General features: G+C 46.0%; 2 protein-coding genes across 4 annotated transcripts in view; one reads left to right on the top strand and one right to left on the bottom strand.

Moving 5' to 3' along the window:
- Positions 1–4,845, bottom strand: part of DCUN1D3 (defective in cullin neddylation 1 domain containing 3) — a 42,345-nt gene extending 37,500 nt beyond the window's left edge. Inside the window, exon 1 of the mRNA XM_035131538.3 lies at positions 4,784–4,845. The gene's annotated coding sequence lies outside the window, so the exon portion shown is untranslated. The remainder of the gene's footprint in view (positions 1–4,783) is intronic.
- Positions 4,846–4,916: 71 nt separating this feature from the next.
- On the top strand, positions 4,917–14,853 carry LYRM1 (LYR motif containing 1). 3 transcript variants are annotated; one of them, XM_035132066.3, is made up of 4 exons: positions 4,917–5,091; positions 11,433–11,591; positions 13,322–13,414; positions 14,520–14,853. In XM_035132066.3, the coding sequence occupies exons 1-4, from the start codon at positions 5,041–5,043 to the stop codon at positions 14,634–14,636; spliced, it is 420 nt and encodes a 139-aa protein (XP_034987957.1). In that variant the 5' UTR covers positions 4,917–5,040; the 3' UTR covers positions 14,637–14,853. The 3 variants fall into 3 exon arrangements, with proteins under 3 accessions (XP_034987957.1, XP_088513062.1, XP_034987958.1); XM_088656936.1 differs by having other exon boundaries at positions 4,917–5,086; XM_035132067.3 differs by having other exon boundaries at positions 4,917–5,006.
- Positions 14,854–14,963: the final 110 nt, after the last annotated feature.

A 14,963-nucleotide genomic window follows, 5' to 3' on the forward strand; every position in this document is an offset into this window, starting at 1 on the left:
AGTGGGGCAGGGGGAAGCGTTAGCTTGGAGCATTGGAAATCTCATGGTCTCCAGAGCTTATTCAGATTCACTGGCCGGGCAGCATGGGGGGTTAGGGTTTTGCATATTTGATGTTAACCATTCCAAACCAGAATTATCACAGGAGTGAAACGTATCTGTCTCTTGCAAGTTGGCACCCAGCACATTTGTGGAAATGACCTACAAAGTATGGTAATTACATGCAGCTAATATATGCAACTTGCTCTAGCCCTTGGGCTCGAGATACATTTCCAAAGCTACCACCCTTTCTTGAATGTTTGAAACAAATTGCTAAGCCCTCCATCACTGAAGTTGCTCAGTTGGGGATGGGAAGAAGGACTGGAATGAGATGCCTACCGGAAGAGCAAAGGTAGTCATGTTGACCCATTATTTTTTTTAAAAAAATCCAAAATCCAATATTAAGGAAACAGACCTCTATTAGAAAGGCCAACTGAGAGTCTGTGCCGTGCAAAAAGTGACCTGTGAGTCTTAAGGAAGATGAAGTTCTTCTTTAGGAGCCCAGTGCCATGAAGCTGCCTAGTTGGCTGTTGGCTAGACAACAAATATCTAATACCTAACAGGATTGCTGTGAGGAAAAAACAGAAGAGGCAAGAACCATGTGCACCACCCTTCAGCTGTTTGAGGAAAGGTGGGATATAAACACAATAATACTAATAAAAACAACATTTAGTAAGGCCATAAAGAAGGCTGATCGCCGAAGAATTGATGCTTTTGAATTATGGTGCTGGAGGAGACTCTTGAGAGTCCCATGGACTGCAAGAAGATCAAACCTATCCATTCTGAAGGAAATCAGCCCTGAGTGCTCACTGGAAGGACAGATCCTGAAGCTGAGGCTCCAATACTCATGAGAAGAGGTCACCTCATGAGAAGAGAAGACTCCTTGGAAAAGACCCCGATGTTGGGAAAGACTGAGGACACAAGGAGAAGGGGACGACAGAGGACGAGATGGTTGGACAGTGTTCTCGAAGCTACCAACATGAGTTTGACCAAACTGCGGGAGGCAGTGGAAGACAGGAGTGCCTGGCATGCTCTGGTCCATGGGGTCACGAAGAGTCGGACACGACTAAACAACAACAAAAAAGGCCACAGTCTCCCCACCTCTGCTTTGAGTAGCATAGCAAGGCAATTGAAAAAAGCATAGCTTCCAGGAGCTTTAGAGGAAATTTGTGGTTCTAAAGTATATTCAAAGAATTTAAGGGATAGGCATCCCACTGGAGTCCAAAGCCATTCTGAAAGAGACAGAGCATCAATTGTTTTAGCCAGATTGCCTGAAGAGTGCAAACATTCTTCTCAATGGTAGCAGTAAAAGGAAACAACGTCCAGTTAATGTTTGCTTAACCACTGCTTGCAACAATTGTTAGTTATTTGTCATTAACAAACATGTTTCTATTACACTGCCACAAACTGGTTAACTTAACACTATGGCCTTGGCATGCATCTTTAAATGTGTGTGTGGAGGGGTAAACCTGTGGCCCTCCAGCTGCTGTTGGACTACAACTCCCATCATCCTTGACCGTTGGTCATGCTGGCAGGAGCTGATGGGTGGGACTACTTAAATCAGTAACATCTCTGATTTAAATGGATAGTTCAAAATATCCACTAACCATCCCTGATTTAAATGGATTGTCCAAAATATTTTTAAGAGCAGCACTTCATAATATTGGCAGTTCTCTTTAGTTAAAAAACACCCTCAGAATTGCACATCTTAAGAGGATTTGCTTTTTAAGAAAGAAAGAAAACACAAAAATCTAGTGGTTGCATTTAAATCTAAATTATGAGAGATATGTATTTTATGAACCTACTTGGCCACAACTTTTTAGCTCAAAGGCCAGTATTTCAGAAACAAAGAAATACAAATTGTGCAAAATTAAGTATTTTAGGTTATTAGTATTAATTTTTTTAAAAAAAATGAATATTGTCACTTTATTTAAAAACACACCTCTGAACTCATTGCTCGCATAAACACTAAACCCCCTTGGGGGCAGGGTGTTATGCTTTTTTTCTTTTAAAAAAAAAGTCTGCCTCCACACCCTTCAGATAGGAAGAGAGTATGAATAATGACTGGAAAATCAAACCACACTGGAATGTGGCGTTTTGTTTGCACGTTTCCTACACAGCCAATTAAAAAAAGGGAACATTTTCTACAGTTAGGGAAATCCCACTTCTCGTTTCACTACAAAGCACTTTCGTTTGTTATCCCTTAATTCTTCAGAGAAAAAGACACCCAACTACCAGCACCTCTTTTATTGGTGTGAGCCGCCCTGAGCCTGGTTTTGACTGGGGAGGGCGGGGTATAAATAAAAAAATTATTATTATTATTATTTTGACAACCACTGCAAGCTCCTCCCCGAGAAATGGATCCTGTACCTGAGCCACAAAATAAGAGTAAGTACCACAAAAAGATTGGGGAGCCCCCAAGCAGGACCCAAACACAACAGCACTCTCCCTCCTGTGGTTTCAAAAGCATTACTGCGTGGATGCAGAGCAAAGCCATCATGGCTAGTAGCCATCAAACACAGGCAATAAAACATCTAAAAGCCTAGTTACAGGTAGGTAGCCGTGTTGGTCTGACGTAGTCGAAACAAAATAAAAACAAAATAAAAAAATTCCTTCCAGCAGCACCTTAGAGACCAACTAAGTTTGTCATAGGTATGAGCTTTCGTGCATCTGAAGAAGTATGCATGCACATGAAAGCTCATACCTATGACAAACTTAGTTGGTCTCTAAGGTGCTGCTGGAAGGAATTTTTTTTATCTAAAAGCCTATTCTGTACAGATGCAGACTAGGAAAGATCTCTTACTTAATAAAAGACTTGTTGAAAGGGAAAAGGCAATAGAGACAGAGCTGTCACCCCAAAACCTCACCCTGTATGAAGGTGGCAATGAGAAATCTATACTACTACGAAGGACCAGTGAAGTGAAGAACACTGAGTGGTAGCTGCTCCACCTCATAAATTAAGTGATCCTCAGCATCTTAGAACAGAAGAAAAGACCTGCTAGTTCAGACCAAAGGCCCACCTAGTCCCGCATTTCATTCCTGGCGGTGGTCACCTGGAATTTTTTGGGAAGCCCACAACCAGGGCATCCCTGAGGATGTGTGCAAGTCTTCTAAACACAATGGATCTCCTACTCATTTTTCCCTCACTTTCTCTGCTGTTTGTCTCGTGTCTATTTCAGGATGTAAGCTCCTCAGGGCAGGGACCTGTCATACCTGTTTTTTTGTTTTGTAAAGCACCATGTATGTAGATGACACTAAACAAATAAATAAGGGAATAGCCTCTTCAGCACTGAGGTATCAACAAGAGGTCATTTTTATCTGACCCTCAATTGTGGAAGCACCTCCAAAATGATGTATTATGACCACGGTCCAACAAATTGACTTCCTGAAGGAGGAGACAGGAGATTGGTGATCTTGCACTACTGGTGGTAAGGAAGGTGCCAGTGTGCCAGACTTTGGGGTGGTGGAGGGGAAGGGACTGACACTTTCCCATTTTACCCCTCTCACTTGGGGACATTCATTTGGAACAAGAAAAACCACATCCATGTTCCATGCTCACGACTAACACAGATTACAATATTTCACAGTACAGGGAGGTAACGAAAGCGTGCTTGGGATGGATTTAAGCGTAGGCGGAAGAATGACCGAAAAAACATCAGTGTCAACTGCCTCTGCATATTAAATGATCTTTAATTTCTGAAAGGGGGAAGTGCCTCTTTCAAAAAGAAAAACCCCAAACCAATGACCACACATTCCAAACATTTATGAGAAAGTGGTGTGCGCATACATTTAACCACAGTTTAACTATCCCACTCTGAGCACACCAGGATGGTTAAAATAGCAGCTTCCACCCTGCCACCACTTCAAGCCACATATTAAAAAGGTGCAGTCCCACACACTTACTTGGGAGTAAGAGCCTTTGAATTTGGGCAACCTGCCCTGAGAAAACTTGCTCAGGATTGGACCATGGGTGGGATCCTTACCTTGTAGCCTAAAAGGGGGGAGGGGGAGTTCCCACCAAAAGAAAATAAAAAACCCCACACAATTTTGTGAGTAAGGGCAGGTTTAATACCGCTCCAATCTAAACTCACCCTGGGACACCTCCTAGCCACACAGCCTGGGGTGGGAAGCAAGCCTCTGAATTTACCAAGTAAAAATGCACCCAGATCAAGCGGATCCTTAACACCTAGCAAAGAGGAGGCGGAGCTTCCACAGACACAAAATCCGACTAGAGACTCGAACCAGCTCACCTTCTGAGATAGGGGAGGAGGAGGAGGACGACACTTCTATTTGGGGTGGGGGTGTTGGAGAGGTGGGAAGTCAGAGAAGATTTACATGCCCCAAAGTTGGAAGGAGGGTGGGGGTGATGGAAGACTCTCTCACCCGCTTCCTCTACTGCAGCCCAGCCCTGCTTCCCTCATGGGGACTTTCAGGGCCCCCTCGTGACCCACCCCAACCCCCCCCCCCCGCAACCAGGGCTCCAAATCTCCCTCCTTCCTCTCTCCCCACCCCAAAGCCCCTTCTAACTCAGGGCAGTCCAGAGGGTGAAGAGAGGCAGAGACTCCACAGAGAGAGGGGGGCGATGGGGGGGGAGAGAGCGGAGGACCTTGGCAGTTGCTCAAGGTGTGGGGGAGGGAGGCAGGGAGCCCGTGTGTGAGGGAAGGGAGTCGGTGTGGGGGGAACCAACGGGAGGCTCCCCAGCCCCATCCCGAAACGGACGGGAAGAGAGACAGCCCAATTCACTCACCCCTCCGCACCAGCTCCTTACAGCGGCCAGGGCTCCCACTCGGGCTCAGCCTCCCCTGCATCACTTCCGGGGGGCGGTGTCCGTTTGGGGAGTCAGCTGGCGGCGCGGTGACGCAGGGCGGCGCCCGCGCCGACGTGCCTGACGCCGCACGCAGTGAGGGCAAGAGGGGGCGCTAAGCTCCCCCGCCCCTCCTCCCCCCCGTCGTCGTCCTCCTGCTTCTGAGGTGAGTAGGGAAGAAAGCCGCGTCGGGTGACACTATGCTAGTCGGGAGGGTAAGGAAGGGAAGGACGGTGCCTGCCTCAGGTAAGGTAAGGTTGGGCTGGAGTGTTCACGGGGGGCGGGCGTGTCACGGCGGAGCCCAAGGGAAGTGTTTTGAAATGAGCAGGTGTTGGTTGTGGGTGTGGCCTTCCGCACTCGCCACCCCCGCCCCTTTCGTATATTGGTACGGCCCAGATGGCTCCGCGGGCTCCCTAGAGAGCACTTGTTCCTGCCCTCTCCGCTAGAGGGCGCTAAAGCACCTTGGCGTGGCGACAAAATGGCGCCGCCAATGTCAACGAAGAGAGGAAGAACCTGACCCCCTAAATGCATCCGTTTATAACACCTTGACGCCTTGGCAGTGAGTCACACCCCCTGCCATCTCCTCCCAGTGCTGTACCCTTGCTCTCCTGCTGAAGCTGCCATGACAACCTCACTTTCAGGGGGTGGGGCTTGAAGGAGCTCAAAGGCGGGGCCTTGAAAATCATGGGGCGGAGCCTGATGGAGCTTGGTTGTGATTGGTAGTTGATAGGATGCTGCGTGCTTGAGACCGTGTCAGTCCATTGGGACATTGGGAGTCTAGTCTCCTAGGATGAGCCCACCACTACTCCCGAAAAGACGCAGATTTGTATTGCTTTTCTGTATTCAAATTTTTATTTATTATTTAATACGATTTATATGCCGTTCGAGTTCCCGTCAGAAAAGGTAAGGGCTCCACCCACCCCGCCACTGTACCCTGAAACTCAGGCTTTCCATGTAACATGCAGATCAAGTCTACACTATAAATGTAAAGCACAGTTACACCACTTATAACAGTCATGGCTTTCCCCCAAACAGTCATGGGAAATGTAGTTTGTTAAAGGTGATGGGGATTGTACCTCGTGAGGTCAGCACCCTTTACAAACTACACTTCCCAGAATGCTCTGGGAGTAGCCATTTTGAATGGATGCCAGATTAGGGGTGACCATAGTTTCTGTTGCCCCATGGCACCATCTCATGTGTTCTTGAGCAAGTGTGGTGCAGTGGTTAAGAGTGATGGACTCGTAATCTGGGGAACCGGGTTCGTGTCTCCGCTCCTCCACATGCAGCTGCTGGGTGACCTTGGGCTAGTCACACTTCTCTGAAGTCTCTCAGCCCTACTCACCTCACAGAGTGTTTGCTGTGGGGGAGGAAGGAAAAGGAGAATGTTAGCAGCTTTGAGGCTCCTTCGGGTAGTGATAAAGCGGGATATCAAATCCAAACTCCTCTTCCTCTTCTTCTTCACCACTACCCATATGTCATTGGTACATAGGGCGTTAGCCACGAATGGGGAAACTGGGCTCTCCAGCTGTTGCTGGGAGCCAACAGCTTTCACCCCCAACCATTGGCCATGTTGGCTGGGGCTCTTTTGAGTTGGATTCCAACATTTGTAGAGCCACAGCCACCCCACCGATGGTGTTAGCTGATGGGAAAGTTAAATTATATTCAAGTCTGCAGTTAAAACATCAGCGACAACTGAGCAAAGCTGAAGCCCTCAGAAAAAACCCAGGAACCCACAAACGTAAGGGAAGGCTTTGTTTTAAAATGTGAGCCTCCCCTTAAAAGCAATAAGCTGAAGCTGAACTGAAATAAGGACAGGAGCAAGGGCAGCACTTGCTGTGTGTATGTGGCTTTCCAACTGCAACCCAGAAACCATCAGCATTACTGGAGCATCTTCCGAATGGGCTCAGTTGATCTGAGTCAAAGCAATGGGAGGTCGGAAGGAACTGGTCATATAATGGGCAAGCGTGATTAGTGGAGAATAATTAGTTTCATTAATATTTAGATCCATTGTTTTATTTTGGCCTTGGCCCAGTACTTGATAATTTCTATTATTTTCTGAGTGCTTAGTCACCTTTGCCAAAAGGTGAGTGCTTAGTCACCTTTGCCAAAATGAATAAGACGTGCAAATCTATTATTTTGCTCCGGATTTGGGTTGTGTATTTTGGGGTGCCTCATTCTTATAATGAGTGCAGAGATAGCTGAGAATGTCGTGCTAAAGAAAAATAATATAAGAGTTCCAGGAAAAGACTTTATTAATGGTGCTGAGACATATAAGGTGAAATTAAATTGCTGGGCTACAGTGTTGACTGAATTCTCCATGTATTGATGTTGTGGGAGAATTTCCTAGTGGGTGGGAAACTGTTGCCTGATTGCATATTTAAAAATGGAATAAGGCAAATCTTGTCCCATTAGTCTTCATCAGAACATTATTTTTATTTTATATAACAAAATTTACATAATTGATTGCAGTAAAACCTCAAAGCAGTTTACATGCAGAAAAAAATACTAAAATTATCATTAAATACAATCAAAAGTGGGTATTAAAAACATTCGAAAGCAGCTGCAAGCTAAAAAGAGAGTTAAAAAAAAGATTTCTGTAGGTCTGGATAAGCTTGCCTAAACAAAGATGTTCTACGAAGGCACTGAGAAGAGTCCAGCATTGATGTCAATGGGCAAGGAGTTCCAAAGTATAGGAGCTGCCACAGTAAAAGTTTCATTTCTTATGAGTGCGGAACAAATATTATGTGGCACCTCTAGCAGTGCCAATTCCGCAGATTGAAGCGGCCGAGTGGGCATACCGAGTAAGGCGATCCCATAAGTGCAAAGTATAAGAGGCTGAGGACTTCCAAACTTTCTTTTTAAATTGTGTCACCAAATAGGAGAGAGAATAACGTTTGAAAAAACAAGAAAATGTGCCTATGATCCTTCTCTCTCTCTCTCTTCCCCCCCCCCCACCCACCCCATTGATTGGTAACGTTACTACGGTATCCAAATTGCCTTTGGTTTCAGGTCCTCCGTGTACATTTTCCCCTGACAGAGCAGATCTTGCATGTATTCAAAGCAATGAAAGGGTTTCTCTAAGAAAAGAGCTTGAGTCAGTGTTTTGCTTCTGCAACTAGGAAATGCAGTGAAGGGCCGGTAGAAGTCCTTGCAAGATCATTGGCGGTTCTTGAGCAGGTCCACCTCTTGCTCCTCTGAACTGCCCAATGCTAAGAATTGTTGCTTTTTATATTTATTTTTTAATGGTGGATGTGTCTAATTCAGTATCCAGCTTCTGACTATGGCCAACCAGACTGTTTCTAAAAATTGGCTATTTCTTTATTGAAAACCATCTTCTCTCTACTCTCAGCAAAAAAAAAAAAGACTCCCCAAGTGAAGACTTGAACCTGGGTTTCTCCAGCCATATTCATCGCTATGTTGGGTTTCAGAATCACAGCTTCCAATCACACATGAATGAATCAGGAACCTTTAGATGTTGGCTGCATTTGCATCTAATAGTAAGCCATAAACCAGAGATGGGGAGCCTCAGGCCCGAGGCAAATACGACCCTCCAGCCATCAACCCCACATGACAAGAAGGGCTGCAACCCAGTGATAGAGCATCTTCTCTGCATATAGAAGATCCTGGGTTCAATTCTCAGCATCACCCAGTAGGGCTGGGAGAGAACCCTGGAACGCCGCTTCCAGTCTGTGCCAACAATGCTGAGCTAGGTGGAACCAAGGCTCGGTTTAAGGCAGCTTCCTAAAATACCCGATTTCACACAAAAGATCAGAGCAGTGCATTGCTAACCGGCTTGCAACCTCTTCAGCAGCTGTAGCCCTAATCCCGTTCCCCTTTTGCTCAAATCCCAGTGCACTAGTCGAAACAGAAGCTTGCACAAGTATCCTGCACAAAGAGGGGGGCATTTGAAAGGCCCACCTGCTCCTGGCATCGTTAAACCAGATGAGCTGTTGTCACAGAGGGGGAAACGAATCCTGTTCATGCCAAACGACTTGATAGTTTAATGCGTAACTGTGCACTGTAAAGAAGGTGATCTTCTCAGCCAAGCAAAGAATCCTTCGTTCCCCTTCTCTTCAATGTCACGGGGGCGAAGCATGCCAGCTGTTCATTCTTCCTCGTAGGAAATCTGCTGAATGTCCACCACAGCGACAGGCTTTCTTCGCTCGTGTTTTACCCCAGGGTTGAATTTGACCCACTGACTTTTTCGTTGTTGCTGCAGCTTAAATGTGCGGAGCCGTGAATGATGATCTGTCACCGCTCCCAGCTGCAGAGCAATTGTGGGCCATCACTTCAGCTAAGTGTTATAATTTAGCTCTTAAGACAGCGAAATGGGGACTCCCGACACTGGCCGTTCTTGGAAAGGCGCCCGAGAGTGGCGTTAAGCAGGCGCCGAGAACAAAGGCCAGAACGTCCCCTGCTGATGTGATTCCTCCGCAGGAAGGTAGAACAGTTGCTTTGCATCCAGAAGGTCCCAGGTTCAATCCCCAACATCTCCATATGGAGCTGCCCGAAAAAAACAAAGGTTCTCCAGATCTGGCCTGCACTTGGTGAGGACAGTGCTAACCTAGATGAGCCAACGGGTCTTATTCAGTATAAGCCAGCGTCCTGTGTTCCTGTGCACACATGGATGGGGGGTATTGAGAGGCAGACAGCGGGACACCTCCTATCCCCAGAGGGATCTTGGAAATGGGTTTCCTTTCTGAAGCGTTCTGAGCTCAAATTAGGAAGCTGCTGTGCCTTTAGTGTACAGTTGTGGGGAACTGTCAGCCTTCCAGATGTTCCTGAACTCCAACTCCCATCAGCCAGCATGCATGGCTCAAGGCCAGGGATCATGGTAGCTATAGTTCAGCAAGATCTGAAGGGCCGAAGGTCTGCACACCTGAGCTAATTGCTGAACATTTTTGTGCAGCAGGGATGGGGGCCCTGTGGCTCTCCAAATGAAGGAGCTGGCTATGTTAAGCCTGGAATGAGGAGACGGAGAGGAGATCTGATAGCCATCTTCAAATATCTCAAGGGCTGTCCCATGGATGATGGAGCAAGCTCCTGCTCTGGAGGGAAGGGCTCTAACCAATGAATTCAAGTTACAAGAAAGGAGATTCTGACTAAACATTTGGAAAAACTTTCGACAGTAAGAGCTGCTCAACAGTGGAACGGTCTTCCTTGGAAGGTTGTGGACTCTCCTTCCTTGTTGGTTGGCTGGCCATATGTCATGGATGCTTTAGCTGAGATCCCTGCATCGCAGGGGGTTGGACTAGGTGACCCTTGGGGTCTCTTCCAACTCTACAATTCTATGTTTAGATTATTCAAATGTTGTTGGACTCCAACTGCCACCAGCCCCAATGATTTTGGCCAATGGACAGGGAGGACAGGAGTGGTAACTCAACATCATGTGGAGGGTCACAGGTTCCCCGGATGTTGCTACAACTTGCACCATCCCTGGCCGCTGGCCATACTGGGGCTGGTGGGAGTTGCAGTTCAGCAATATCCGAAGAGTCAAAGGTTCCCCATCCTTGTTCCAGAGCGCTGAACAGTGGCCAAGTGCCCAGTCCAGCTCCAAAGCAGAAAACGTTACATTCATGCTGATGCTGTGGTCCCTTCATTGGAGGAGTGGTTTAAGTCTGGTTTGCCCAATAACTGCACCAGCCAATTCCAGTCCCTAATCCCCTGTTGCTGGACAGGCAATCTGGCTTGGCCGGTTTCTGAACCGCTCTGAAAGACCACCATTTTCCTTCAGCCTCCCAAAGCCTAGTTAAACATTTGCCATCTGTTTCTTGAGAAATGGCAATAGGTTGCCTTTGCCGAGAACAGTTAAGAAAGGGAGTATTGTGCCCATCTTGTTGAGAATCACTGTCTGGATTCACAGACAACGAAAACTTAGTCTTGAGTTCACAGAAACCTCCGGCATGAAAAGACCAGCAACCCCGGACAACAGACAAGCTTCTGTTCCGAGGCGTAGGTTGGATCTGCATTCATCGTTCTTGAGTCAAATGTGTTCGTGTTTTAAATGGATCACTGGCTTGGATCCAACATGCCCTTTGACATACCCTCAAACATTTCTCCAACAAAAATATGGACATCCTAATTTTACTATTATGCCCCGCCCATCTGACTGGGTTGCCCCAGCCACTTTGGACAGCTTCCAACATATATAAAAACATAATAAAACATTACAAAACTTCCCTAGACAGGGCTGCCTTCAGGTGGCTCGGGGATCTGATAATTCCATAGCCTCCCAACATTTCTCTGATGAAAATAGGGACGTCCTAAGGAAAAGCAGGACATTCCGGTGTCAAATCAGAAACTGGGACGGCGTCTGTAAATCCAGGACTGTCCCTGGAAAATAGGGACACTTGGAGGGTCTGGGATTCCCACCCCCTTCCCCCAAGTTGGTACATGGAAAGTAAATGTTCTCTGTCATTGGCAGATGATAGTAGTTTTCTGTCTTTTCTGGTTCTCTTTGTGTTCAGCTAAGAGAGCCATTAAAATATTTGAAAACTAATTAAGGAGTATGTGAAAATGTCCCATCTGTTTGGAGGCCTCCTCCCACCCCCACAACCATAAATGTTGGTGGGTCTGTTCCCTGTTTCTCTAGATGACGCCCGTCGCCCGTCAAGAAGTTCTTGGCCTTTATCGCAAGATATTTCGCATTGCCAGAAAATGGCAATCGGCATCCGGCCAGATGGAAGAGACCATCAAAGAAAAACAGTACATTATAAATGAAGCGAAAACGTTATTCCAAAAGAATAAAAATGTGAGTGTTTGTCTTGCTGAATATTTATGGGTTTTGAGTAGGCATCGAAGATGGCAAGAGGACTAGCTTCTCCTGCTCTGTCCCAGCTGACAGGGCAAATGTTCTTTGTATGCAGACTGTTGCTTCTTTTTAGACCAGATTGTGATCATCATCGGGTTTCCCCATGGAAGAAACAAATCCAGGATCTATTATGAAACTAATGAAGCTTAAGCTTCAGGGCCCCTAATCCTGGAGGGGTCCCAGAAGCAACTTTAGTATAAAAAAAAATGGGTCTATTAGACCCAGTTTGAGTTGCACAACTCAAATTGTTTTTTTGGGGGGAGGGGGGTTGCATATATTTCAACAATCCCAAAGCTTGACAGTCAGCAGCACAGATGTTGTAGAGGTGTGGTGATCTGTTATCTGTTAAGATAGCAGTAGTTACCCAGACCTTGTTGTCAGTTGTGAAGGGGCCCCCATGATAGGTTCAAGCTTCAGGGTCCCCCAAATTTGAAACCAGGCCAGACACTGCTTTTCTTTGCAAACCTGCTAGCAGTTTTATTGCTGCACCAAGATAAGCCCACAAAAGCCTGTAGTTTTTAGCCCTCTAAGAGTTCAGAGTAGCCTTTGTTTTCATGTTGGCTGTAGAGGTAGGAGAGGCTAGTCCAGGCAGGGAGCCTCTTAGCAGACTAGTTACAAAAAAAAGCCTTCTGCCAGGGGGTTCCATCCCTGCGCCAACCAGCCTCTTGGATTTCCATCTGTGGAGGGAAAGACTTTCTTTTCTCCAGATGCTGCTGCAACTCTGACCAGCCCCAGCAAGCACGGCTGATTCAGCCATGTTCAGCAACGTCTGGAAGGCCAAAGTTTCCCCATACCTGCTCTGTGCGTAGCATGGGAAGAGGTGGGCTGTAGTGACCCATTCTTCCTTTGCTAGCCTGCTCACTCACCTGAATGGAATTCCTGTTCGCCTATGACTGCCAGGCGAAGGCTCAAATGTAAGGTTGCGTTGCCCTGATGGATTCTTAAAACATGCGAGTTCTGTTTTAAGAATTCCTCCTTTGGAATAATTGGGAGACAAAAAAACCCATGCTTTGCTTTCCTGAAATGTGAGCAATATATATTTTTTATCAAACGTAGACCTACAATTTAATTAAAAGACAGCGCAGTCCAAACGGGTAGGCGCGAAGAGCTCAAATTAGACACTCCGTGGGAGAAACAAAGAGCTGCTCTGAGTTAAATTTGGAATCAATCAAAGGGCTGCTCGGAACCCAGTCCAGAGAAGAGATACGGGTACCTCATATTTAACAACGCTCTTTGATCCCATTGATTTAAAATGGCACTTAGGCACACAAATTTCCTTCCGAGTGTACTGTGTCGCCTTGATCAGCAGCGGACTTTGAATGATGCTAAAATTTGGCACCCCGACCTCTCGTGATCCGTTCTTCAGCATTGTTTCGGCACCCCCTGCAGGCCGCCGCCCAGTGCTACCGTAGCAGTTGTGCTAGTCTAAAACCGCCTCTGCCTTGATACTTGGCCCAGTGGTGGTTGGTCTGTTAAGGTGAATGGGGCATTGCCCCACCAACCTCAGCCTCAGCCTCAGATTCTATTTTTTAATAAATAGAATCAACAGAATGTCCTCACCTGGGCTAGTGGGAGGTGGCCTTCAAGGTGATTTTTGAGATGGCTAATTTTTACATGGATTCACAGCTTTCTATTTTGATTTCTGTTTTGTCTTATTGTTGTTTGAGAAGTTAACAGATCCGAAGCTGATTAAACAATGTATAGACGAATGCACAGCAAGGATAGAGATGGGACTTCACTATCACATCCCGTATCCAAGGCCTGTAAGTAGAAATCCACATGATGTGAATAACTTGGCCCTATTACTCCGTAGAATTCCACATGTTCTAGATGGAAGCTATTGAATCATCCCATTTGCTTCTCCAGAAACAATCCTACAATTACTGCTAAGCACATGAGTCAGGTTGAATCAGGAGTATATCTTCAAAGATGTCTCCCACATCTGCAAGAGTCATTAAAATGATGTCTTTTAGTAACACAAGTTGCTTGGAGAATCAGGATGTTGGCTTGATATTTAATTACCACGTATCACCGATTCTCAAATTTTTAGTCTTCAAATGGTATTCATTATCAGCCCGCAGACACAAAAGGCAGTTCCTTCTGTCAGCATTCAATTCTTTTTGCAAGTGGGGGTCCAATATGGCAGTAATCATCCATTTGGTTTTCCCCTGCCCGAACAGTGTTTACTGTGATTTTACTCCCCAGACCTCAGAACCTAGGCTGAATTACTAAACCACATTTTTTAGATCAGCTGGGAAGTCAGAGACCATAGCTGGAAATTGGATTGCAAAGCCTCATTTGGCAGAATGTTTGAATTGACAAACCATGGTTACGTCCATTACTGTGCTTCTGGAGGCCATTGGCTCAGAGACATGAGCACCGAGTGGGCAGAAAACCAAAGCAGACCCACAGCTCTAAATTATGGTTTGCCTGTACCTTTGGAAGCTCACTCACTTCACAGTTTGGGTTTTGAACGATGGTCAGTGGAAACCATGGTTTAGCACAATATCTGAATTGAACCTCTGGTTTTATTTCAGTGTAACAGTAAATGGTGAAAACACTAATCTTGGTCAGTTGGTTCCTTCTCTTAACATTAAATCTGAAGCAGATAGAGTGGTTTGTTTGGTAAACATTAGCTATGGTTCAACATAAGGTATGAAAAGATGGACCATGGCATGCCTTTGTGGGAACAGAAACTGGGATGTGACTCCACTTCTTCCAGGCCCACATGCAACACCCCCTTCATTGAGCTATGACAGGGGGGTGGAATTGGTTGCATGTGTGTCTGTTTTCTGAGCAGTTGATTTTTTTTTTCAGTTTCCAAACGTTTGGGTTTTTAAAAAATTGTTTTCTCCTTGGTTCGCATAGACTCATCTGCCTCACATGGGTCTTGCACAGCAGCACGGCCGTACATTTCGACATCAAGAGAAGCTGAGGAAGCTTTCCAAGCCACTCTACTTGAAATCCCACGATGAAATTTCATAATCAAGACTGTTGCCTGTGTCATCCTGGACTTCTTTGCAGTTTCCTTTCATGCATAAATGAAACTGGTGTGGTTTGCACTTGCTGACATCACCCCCAAGGCCGGAGGCCCACTTGATCCTGAGAAGGCGATGAGTAAGGATACAATCAAACGGTCTTGTATTTATTAAGAGTCAGCAGATGACTCACCAATAAAAGTATGATGATTTATGATAGGAAAGACAAAGTCTGATGGGTCTTTCATTATAGGAGGATATAGCACCGTGCAGAAAGGGTCAATAATCTTCTGAAACCTAAAACATTGTTTTTCAAAGACCACCTGCATGTTGT

This window comes from Zootoca vivipara, chromosome 13 (assembly GCF_965207765.1).
Source record: "Zootoca vivipara chromosome 13, rZooViv2.hap1.1, whole genome shotgun sequence".
NCBI classification, from domain to species: domain Eukaryota; kingdom Metazoa; phylum Chordata; class Lepidosauria; order Squamata; family Lacertidae; genus Zootoca; species Zootoca vivipara.